At 27.9% G+C, this 11,201-nt stretch overlaps 1 protein-coding gene across 1 annotated transcript; it reads left to right on the top strand.

The window, feature by feature from the left end:
• The first annotated feature begins 8,790 nt into the window (after positions 1-8,790).
• Positions 8,791-10,588, top strand: LOC108559740 (zinc finger protein 391-like). The gene is made up of 4 exons (XM_017917087.1): positions 8,791-9,171; positions 9,298-9,633; positions 9,687-10,131; positions 10,183-10,588. Exons 1-4 carry the CDS (start codon positions 8,874-8,876, stop codon positions 10,517-10,519), a joined length of 1,416 nt encoding a protein of 471 aa, XP_017772576.1. The 5' UTR covers positions 8,791-8,873; the 3' UTR covers positions 10,520-10,588.
• The last annotated feature ends 613 nt before the right edge of the window (positions 10,589-11,201 follow it).

Raw genomic sequence — 11,201 nt, 5'->3', positions numbered from 1 at the left:
ATCAAATCTTGCATTCCACTTGGAATTCTTCAGTTATCATTAAAAAATGTTATCTGGAAATACTTTAAATGAGCAAAAAAAAGGTAAAAACATATTTAAATATGGTTTCTAACAATAAATTATAATGTGCTGTGTAAAAATATATTATTTGAATAAAAATGTACACATAATCACCGATTTGTGTTGATTATTTAATGAGTCGGAAGTGCAAAATATACTAGTGTGTTATTTAAAAGCAATTATTTGCTTTGGCCGAAATAATTAGTGTGTCGTTAAATCGAAAAAAGAACGCGTGCGAATCCGTCCTCGCTGATTCTCGAAAATATAATTATGTTTTAAGCTGTTTATGTTCTGTTTACCGACGATAGAAATCTTAAAGTACGACTTGTTTCGATCAGGTGTTAAATACAAAGAATCGCCTTTCACTCTAAATTACTGTACTTTTCCAATTATTCAACAAATTAATGTTATTTGGAACAATAAAGTTTGTTTATTTCAATATTTATAATATAAATTTGCAAAACCAAACTAGAACAAAAATTATTAAGATTTGAAGTAAAACCATTAAAAAAAATTAAATAATCAAATAGCAAATGATTTTTAGATCAAATTTATAATTTTATTTTGTTTGAAAAAAAATGAAAAATTGTTTTTGAATTTAGTTTAATTAAAAATATATTTTAGTAAATTAGAATGTCACAAATAAAACTTCTGAAGTTATAAAATTATAGTATAATTCCTAAGAAAATATTCTATAAGAAATATTATTTATTATGAGTAAAATTCTTTAAAATGTTTTTTTAGTAATTTTAAAGACAAAGAAACACCTTTCACTTCAAACACGAAAAATGGATTTATTTTGTTTGTTTTTCTATTTCATTATAAAATTAAACCCGGTTTAACAACAACAAAAAATATGTATTTAATAATATACATTAATTGAAACTTATATAACGTATCAACAAATTTATTTTAAATATACTTAGAATATGTAATGTAATTTGTATTCTCAAATAATGATTTTGAATTTATATAAAAACAATTTATTTCATTATAAACAAAACAATATTGGAACATAGTGCAGACGGATAAATATAGAACCTCGCTTAACAATCATAATCAGTTCCAAAATTTCCGGATTTTTACTCGTATAGTGAAACAATTTTCCCCATATAAACTAATTTGCGAGTCATTTTTCTTGCAATTTATTTTGCTGGTTAAGCGAAATGCTCGTTATGCGAGGTTAGACTGTATATGAAACTAAATAACCAATCCATTTAAAAAAGTCTATCAATTTTGGAACGAATTTATGATCCTATGAAATGAAGTTATATTATTCAAATGCCGTTTGGTCAATTTATAACTTAAAAATGTGTATGTTTTAGTAGTTGCTACTGATATTATTTTCATTTTATGCTTTTTGTTGTATTTCTTTATATTTAACTTTTATTAATGATGATATTATATATCTATTTTTTTTAAGTTTAGATTCAACAAATAAAATGGTAATAAACTAATTAGAAGTAATGAAAAAGTTATTTTTTAAATTTACCTTTGTTTTCGTATTTTTTTTATGGAAAACATAACTACGTAAGAAAAATTATTATTAATTATAATGAAGCACATATTTCAGTTTTTAATTACTGTTTACAATAAAGCACGTATATTATTAAGGAACAATGGAAACAATGTAAATCGAAATCAATAAGTTTGTTAACAATAATTTTCAAGAAAACACGATATTATTATTATTTTTTAGTTTTTAAATAAATTTAATATTTTCGCGAAAAATTAGTTCAAAAAGTAAATCAGATTTAATTTTATATCTAATTTAGGCATTTATTTAATAAATTGCAAATGACCTTAAAAAATTCTAAACACCTCTAAATATTTAAAAAAAAATATTATTTATTGAATAATATGTATGTTTTTTTTGCTATATATTAAAAATTTCAATATAGTTAATAAAAAAACATGAAAAATAATCAATACTCATAATTTATGATAAAAAAAGACATTGATTTTTTTCTTTTATGATTTTTAATCATTCATAATCTGCCACAATTATAACAATGAGTTGAACGGTTTTTTGACATAGACAAAAAAAAGAAAATAAAAACAGAAAAAACTAAATAAATAGGCATGGAGCGGAACAATTTCCCATCGGAAATCTTTCTAAATAGAAATATAAATTTAACTAAAAAAATTAATCCAAAGACAATATTAACCCAACAAAAAAATGATTTTGACAACACTATGAAAATTAAATAAAAATAATCACTCTAATGGACAAGAACGAACTTTTAGTTTTAAAAGGGGAGAGTGACTGTGTTGTGTCTCTTTAGTATGTGAGGGGGTGTCACTGTTGTCTAGCAGGGATAACGCAAGACTGTTGGTATGGTTTTCCAGTCTGTTCTGGTAACGGGAACTTGGGGATTTCACTCTTAACAGTGTTCATGTGCAGTATCGTTTCGTTCGTCACGTACCAGGGGGCCTGCACTAGGGTCCACTGGCACTTGGACTGGAAGCGTTGCAGGAATTACTGGCTTGATTTTAAGAAATACTTTTATTTGTGTTCTTCTTCAAATATTTATATTTAAAGGGCGGAAATAATTATTGTATTAAGTTTTTTTTATTTAGTAAAGAAAATATGACATAAATAAAGTTTTAAATTTAAAAAATAAAGAAATACTTTGTCATCTATTTTCGTGGGCGCCGGTTCGAATCCTAGTCAAGCCAGGTGGTCTGTGAGCCCTCTCGGTGCTTGCAGCAATAGGGTCATCGTTTATCACACATGGACAGTGAAATGAATGAAGTTCAGCATATGGACCTTCAGTCAAGTCGATGGACAATGACAGTGTTAAGGATTCACAGCAGATTCACAGTCAAAGAAAATATTGCAATGGCAGAGCATCAATATACTACTGAAGTTAACCTACAGGACGACAGCCAACAGACAAATTAAAAATCATCATAATGGTAACTATCCACCGGGAAAGATTATCTATTTAATGTCAACCGCGATCTTAAATTTACTCAATGTTTACATTGATGAACAGATTGTGAATAAGATTATACGACATAAAAAGAAATTTATTTCTTAAAATTATCTATTTCCCTTTTACAATAACAAATAATGTTCAAACAAAAGCATAAATTAAATAAAGTTGCAATTTAAATAAAACTAAAATGAAATATAAATAAAATTCCATTAATTGGCCTTAAAATTAGTTGAAAAAAATGTCTATTTTTTCTTATATCACCTTACTCAATAAGTTAGTAGGATGACATATACATGGAGTCTCTATCTAAAAATCCATTACAGTGGTTTTAGTGACGCTACTTTTGTAATTTTTATAATAATGGAAAAATCTGAATTTTGTGTGTTGGTAAAACATAACTCTTCTCCGTCGAGACGTGGTTTGCTGATTTTAAACGCGGTCGTACAGACACAAATGATGATTAACGCCCAAATTCGGCAATTGTTGCAGAAAACATAAAAAAGTCCTCAAAATGGTTTTGGCCGATCGTAAATCCATGTTGCGTAAGATAGTTGACACCCTGAAGATATCAGAAGGCAGTGTATTCACCATTTTGCATGAACATTTGATCACGAGTAAGCTTTATTCGAAATGGGTGCCGCGTTCAAGTTCAAAGTGGACCAAAAACAACAACGAGTTGCTAGTAGCTGTTCAAGCGATATTAAAAGGATTTTTTCATGCGGTATGTAACAATGGATGAAACCTGAATCCACCACTACACTCAAGAGTCAAATCGGTCGTCAGATGAGTAGACAGCAAAAGCTGAAAACCATATTTTGAGGCCAAAGAAAAATCGTTCTACAAGAAAGGTATCGAAATGTTAAAGAAGCATTGATATTAATGTGTCACTCTTCAAGGAGACTATGTCCACAAAGTCAAATATTGCCCAAAAGTTGTTGTTTTATTGGTCATCCTACGAACATATTTTATCAAAAAAAATATTTTGACAAAAATTGAAATTTATATAACACTAAATTATTATAATTAAGCTTTGTCGATTTGCAAATCACAATTTTGGCGTTTTCTTCTATCAACTACGGTATTTATAAAATTGAAGGCAAAAAAAAAATATTTTTTTCTACAAATCTATAATTTTGGTTAAAAAATACGGTAATAAATTTAATTACAATAAAAACTGTTTATTTATTAAATAACTTGTACATTAATAAAGTTACTATAAGCCTAACATGATGTTATTTATTATTTAATTTCAAACTAATAACAATAAAATAGAGCAAAACTGAACAAACATAAACGTTAATTATTATTATCGAGATATCAGTTTTTCTTTGAGATGTTTCCAAATCAAAGTCCAATTTATTAATAAACTGAAGAGAGGAAAGCACAAGAGATGCGCTTAGCAAAACATCTCAATAACTTTCATCTTGTCCACCCAAAAAGAAAGAGTAATATATCAAGCAAATAAACAACAACAAAAAACTGAAATCTTCTAAAGCCTCGAGCGTTATCATAACACTATTTTCATTTAATTTTTTTTATCAGTTACATCATTGGATCACGCTATGCCCAAGAAGTAAACTAAAAATGAGCTATCATTTGTTTAAATTAAACTTAATTACGCAACCGCCGATCGTACTAAATGCGTTTTTTTTTTGCAAATCACAACCAAATAATTATAGACACTTCAAAATAAATAATGTAAATTTTTTACAAAAAAAAAACGTAAACATTTTAAAGTAAAATTGTCAAGATAATATTTTGTACTTGACATTAAAAATAGGACAATTTTTTAATAATATCAACTACTTCATAGTAGTAATATCCAAAATTTATCATTGTCTAATAAACAATGTTATAATAAGTATTTTATCATTAATAATCATTGAATTTATATATATTAATTTGGATTAAATTAAGTTTTTTTTTTGTCAAAATTTGCATTGAAAATGTTCGATTCAGTTAGTAACAATTATTTACATAAAATTATTTTTTTAACATTAATTATATTCAAAGTGATTTGCATTTTTTTTAGAATAAAAATTATTGTTTCAAAATTAATATTTATTGCAACAGTAAAATTACAAAATTGTAACAAAATCAACAGAATAATGATATAAAAAGGCTGCAAAGGCTATTTACCATAGGTCTTTCTGCCCTAAAATGAATATTATATTGTAACATTTTCCAATATAATAATAATTTTAATTAAATGTTTGAAAAGAAGTAGAACAGATAGAAAGATTTTAATAAAGGTGTGAAGTAAGATATTTTTAAGTACACCTATCCCCCAATTTACACATTAGATTATATCTTTTTGAATGTAAATCGAAAAGTATGCAAAAAACAATCGCAAAATTTCCTTGTTTATTAATTATGCAAATGCAGAAAAATAATCAGTATAACCAGTATATATTCAACATTTACTTTTACTTTTTTTAAACAATTTTTATTTCCTCGATTAGTCCGGAAACTTAATTACACACACTTTGCGAGTTATTGCTGTATTATATATTTTTTAATGACATTAGTATAATAAATTTACTATTAGAAATGGTTTATTTTTTTAAAGGAATTACAACTTAATGTTAATAATAACGTGGCAGAACTAAATTTGTTTTTTTTTTATTTAATGAGGTATACAATATGAATTAGATACAGTCATTTGGTTAGCTGTTATACATGAAATTTAATTTTTGTATGTATTAGGTTGTGTAATAAGTTCTCGCTTTTTTTTTATTTATTTTTTTCCTGCAAATTTATCTTTTATTAAATAAAGTATATACAGGTAAACGTCGTTTTACGCCGGGGTTTTGTTCCTACAAAAGCTGTCTTAATTCGAATTGGCGTAAAATGAACCCATATTTACAGTAAGGTAACTATAGAATTTAGTTCTATATAAGTGTAAAATCAGCAATTAATAAGCGTTATTTCACAGTGGCGTTATTGTGTATAGGCGTAAATCGAACCGGCGTAAAACGACGTTTACCTGCATTCGCAAGTATTTTTCTTGCTCTACAAATCTATCTGATGTAAAAATCTGGGAAATATTGGAGAAGAACACGATTGTCGACTAGGAATGCTATATCGCAGAAGCAATTCTGCAGAAAAGGGCCCATCGACGTGGTCAAGTCATCTTTCTTCCCCAACGAATTATCACCTTTTCCGTTCTATGTCGAATCAAACGAAGGGCGTTATTTTCGCCGACGATGAAGATTGAAAAATGGTTAAAATGTCTGAAATTGATTGAAATTAATTAATTCGGAAAATTGAAACAGATAGGTTTGTAGAGCGTATGCATATATATACTTTACCTAACAAAAGACAAATTTCCAGGATTTTTTTTTTTAAATCGCTCTAACTTCTTACACAACCCATTACTTATTTCCTCGATTAGTCCGGATACACAAATACCCGCACTATGCGAAGTATTTCTGTGTATTATATTTTATACGATTTTTTTTTAATGGCATTACTATAATAAATTTACAATTAGAAATGTTTTATTTTTTCAATCAAATATAATTTAATATTAATACTAACGTGGCAGAATTACATTTATCTTTTTATTATTTAATGATGTATACATACATATGAATTAGATAGAGTAATTTGTTATATTATAATTTACATTAAATTTCATTTTTATGTGGTTTATATGGGAGGTATTGCTGTATATTATATTTTATATGATTTTTTAATCAAATTACGATTAGAAATGGTTTACTTTTTAAAGAAATTACAACTTAATATTAATAATAACATGGCAGAACTCAATTTGTTTATTTTTTGTTTCTTCTTTAATGAGGTATACAATATGAATTAGATACAGTCATTTGGTTAGCTGTTATATAATAATTTACATGAAATTTTATTTTTGTGCGGTTTATTTTTGTATTTACTTATTTCCTCGATTAGTACGGGAACACAAGTACCCGCACTATGCATGGTATTGCTATATATATTATACGTTTTTTTAATGACATTACTATAATAAAATTACAGTTAGAAATGGTTTATTTTTAAAGAAATCACAACTAAATGTTAATAATAAAGTGGCAGAATTGAATTTATATTTTTGCAATATAACGCAAAAATTTAATTTAAATTGTAAATATGCTTATTATGTTACATCAAACATTTAATTATTGATTAAATATGATTAAATAATCGATTAAAACTAAAAAAATTGATTGTAATTTTTCATTGATTAATAATACTTCTTTATTCATTATAATAACAATTTAATTATGTCACATTGAAGATATAGTAAATTTTGTATATTTTAAATAATTAAAATCGATAAAAAAATAATTGTTTGTGATTATTCTAGCAATGTAACGTTCTTGTAATTAAATAAAAATGATTAAATGAAATAAATAATCGAACATATTGTAGAAACAAACCTTCATTTATTTATCATTGATAAAAATTTATAAATATTTCAAGGGAATATTCACAAGACGTTTCGTTTTGTTACGTTTTTTTTTATATCCTTGGCAGAAGGACGCACCGATTAAGCATTATTATAATCATTTTCTTTATGCATTATTTCACGTGTGCGGATTAGGCCAATTGCGGATTGCGCGATTAACGTAATCCGTTTTAATTCGGCTTGAATTAGATTATCCTGTGCATTGTCGAATTAAGTAACCTATTTGCACGGAATTAGGACGTTGGCATTGCTAATTCCGGCTCGCGCTCTTCCCACAGCCGCATTTAATAAAAAATGAAAGAAAAAATAATAATACTATAGAAAACCCAAAATTAAACTCATTGAGACTGTGCGAGATACGAAAAATAATTTATAATACTGTAATTATCATACATGAAACATGAAACGATAGTTCGAAGTTCGATTCGTTTTTGATAACCGCACAACGATATAAAAGCAAATCCTCAGACGCAGACGCCGAAACGCGTTCATGCAATTAGTATAGTCGACACAATGGAATTTTCTAATTGGTTTGCGTTTATTGGAATTATTAGTTTTTATTATATTTATGCATAGTATCTAATAATTTTTTTATTTAAATTTCTTATTCAATTGTTATCTAATTCTAATTACAGATAATATTGCATCAGAAATGAAAATGATTAGGCAACTTTTTTTTTTGCTAAATATATGAATCATATTTTATGTAAGTTCAAAAGTTATTAATACATTACATTTGAAAAGTTTCTTTAAACTTAAAACTTGTTTTTCTTCATCAGTTAACTTTCTTAAAGATATTTCTAAATATTTGTTTCAGTCGTAATATGCAAATTTGTGAAACACAAAAAAAAATCAAAATTACTAATAAGAAATATTTGTAATATCCGATATTAATTAGTCTTAAAAATATTTGTATTAATTTAAGTAAGTGATGATTATAATTCTATTAGACTTTGTTGATGCTATTTGCATTAAGCACATAAAAGTGCATAATGCGAGTTTTAAAACCAGGAAAAAGGATTTTTTTTATTAATTAAATTTTCATAACAATATATATGAAGCTACAGAATATGTGTATATAATACGTTTAAAATTATAATTATAACATGTTTAAATCATTAGTTTTTAAATATTTTAATATATTACATCTGCATTATTGATTAAACTTTAATTACTATAAAGCTTTTATGTCATAATCTCTATTTTTGTCGGCAATTATCTGCCTATAGACTCTGATTATAAACTAGTTTTGTTATAATGGCTGTATATGTCTATTGTACCCATAGTACAAATATTTTTGTACCATTTTTGGTACATAATGTGCACCAAAGTATATAAAGCTGCCTACTTGTGCAGCTGTCAGTGAACATACTTGACTGACCTAACCTATGTTTCAGCTGTTCGGTTTTCTTTGTTTTCAATGATGTTTGTGTACGGCAATGGAAGATGATAAAGTGTGTCCACAATGCAAAAAGACTTTGGATAATTCCAGCAAGAGGTTGGTACAGGATGCATGTGGACACAAGAAATGCAGACAATGTCTGCTGTCCGATGAGGAGGAATGCAAACTGTGTCATCCTGCTGTTATAACCCTGAATGTGAGCAGTGCTGAAGCCTCCCCTGATGTTCCTAGTCATATAATTATTAACAAGAAAACAGAGGGGTTCACATGTACAATATGTAAGAAGAATTACAGGACTTCATCCCATATGAAGGACCACTTCTACTGTGCTGGAGGTACTATAATTAATCATTATACAATAATTTACATGTTCCCAGATTTGAGAAGTGTGTTTTGTAAATTATTATATAATGATCAAGAAGGTATTTGAATAAATTTGAATAAAAAACATTTTGATGCAGGAGAGAAACCTTACAAATGTGTTAAATGTGCTAAGGAATTCACTTCGAAGTATCTTCATCAAACTCATCTGCTAAGTCATGAGGATTCGAAACCCTTTAATTGTGATAAATGCCACAAGGGCTTCTATGACAGGGGGAAATTTAACAGGCACAAACTGGTACACAGTAGCGGTAGGCCGTACGTTTGCGCTCACTGCGGGAATTGTTTTAAGAACAAGGATAATCTGCAGACGCATAGTAAAATCCATAACAAAGTCAAACCGTTCAGTTGCACTGAGTGCGATGCGAAATTCAATCACGTTTCGAATTTGAAGAAGCACCAACAAACGCATATGAGTGAGTTTTTTTAACATTATTTAAAAGCAAAATTAATATTAAATTAATTGCAGCTGAAAAAACGCATATGTGCGATTTATGCGGGAAAAGATTCAAACTTAAATGGGGTTTGAGCGTACATAGGAAGATACATTTGAAGGAAAGGCTGAACGAGTGCAAGACCTGCGGAAAAGCTTTCACGCATATGAAAGACTTGACTAGACACCTGAGAACGCACGAAGATTTGTACGAGTTTGTCTGCGGTCTTTGCCAAACTGTATTCAAGCGGAAGGATAATCTAAGCAGACACTCGAAGAACGCTCATCCCGGATCCGGTTTGAAGATAGAGAAGCGTTTAAAGCAGGATAATCAAATCAAGGATACGCCGAACGCCATCAACGTTATAACCGTTTCGCCATCTTTCGCGAAGACCGAAAATAAGAAAGAGCCAAGTCCGGTTTCTGTAATCAATGCAACTCCGGATCTTACAAACGTCGATCTAACTACTACTTTACAAAAGTAATTTAACTTTAAATCGTTAGCTTCAGTTAATTGAGATTGTTATTTTAGCGATGGAGTGAATAAATACGAGAAAATCTTGTTACCGAATCCGTCGCGCGCCGTTGTTTCGAAGGAGACCGAAGACTATCTATTTTGCCAGAAGATCTTTGCTCCTTTTAAAGATCCTCTGCATTACGAGACGTCTTTCGATAACAAGCAGCACGCTGTGATTAAGAACATCAAGTTCAAGCTGCCGGCTAAGTACACGAATCTTAAGAACTGCTCGGACACGTTGCTCAAAGACGAAGGGTCTCCGGAGAAACAAAGCGTTATAGTCAATTCGAATGTTCATTGGAGACGGAGGACCGCCGAATATTTCAATTCCAAGGAGAACGAGAAACTATGAGTAAGAAGGTATTTACAACGTGCATTTTATTTAAATATACAACAAATTATATTTATATATTTACTTATATTTACGTACAATTTTATAACAATGTTAATTAAATTTAATGTTTATTTATTTTTTTTTTCCTAAAAAAAAATACATTTCTAAAATGTTCTAATTGGATTGCCTTTTTCTGGAAAACGTTATTTCCTAACTAAATTGTACAATTATATTTATATATTTCTTAAGAATGCCAAAAACCCTAAAGAGACAGTAAAGTTTAACATAACAAAACACTATAAAATAGGTATAAATATAAATTTGTAGATGGCTTAGAAAGCACAAAATATATACAAAATATTTCATATATATTATTAAGAATACTTATTCCATTCCCTAAACTATACTTTAAAATAAAAAAAAACCTGATTAGGTAATAAAGTCTTAATTAATATTATAATTCGATGGCGTAAAATGAAATTAAAATTGTCAAGAAACAAACCATTTAATATTTCCATTGATTATGATTTCAATTAAAGTTTCATGTTGATAATAAATGTAAATACTTTCACACATTTCGAAATAATAGTTCATAGCATATTGTGTAGAAAAATCTAAAACGATGAATATCAAATTATTATATTATAATTTCTCAAATCACGTTCTATGAATATTGAACGTATTAAAATGCCGATTTAAA

This window comes from Nicrophorus vespilloides, unplaced genomic scaffold (genome assembly GCF_001412225.1).
Source record: "Nicrophorus vespilloides isolate i.1.1-1 unplaced genomic scaffold, Nicve_v1.0, whole genome shotgun sequence".
Lineage (NCBI taxonomy): Eukaryota > Metazoa > Arthropoda > Insecta > Coleoptera > Silphidae > Nicrophorus > Nicrophorus vespilloides.
This window is presented reverse-complemented; position numbering and strand designations above follow the sequence as displayed.

Coding starts and splice junctions, on each gene's coding strand:
- LOC108559740 (XM_017917087.1), top strand. CDS start 8,874: ATGGAAGATGATAAAGTGTGTCCACAATGCAAAAAGACTTTGGATAAT. Junction 9,172..9,297: donor CCACTTCTACTGTGCTGGAG/GTACTATAATTA, acceptor ATTTTGATGCAG/GAGAGAAACCTTACAAATGT. Junction 9,634..9,686: donor GCACCAACAAACGCATATGA/GTGAGTTTTTTT, acceptor AATTAATTGCAG/CTGAAAAAACGCATATGTGC.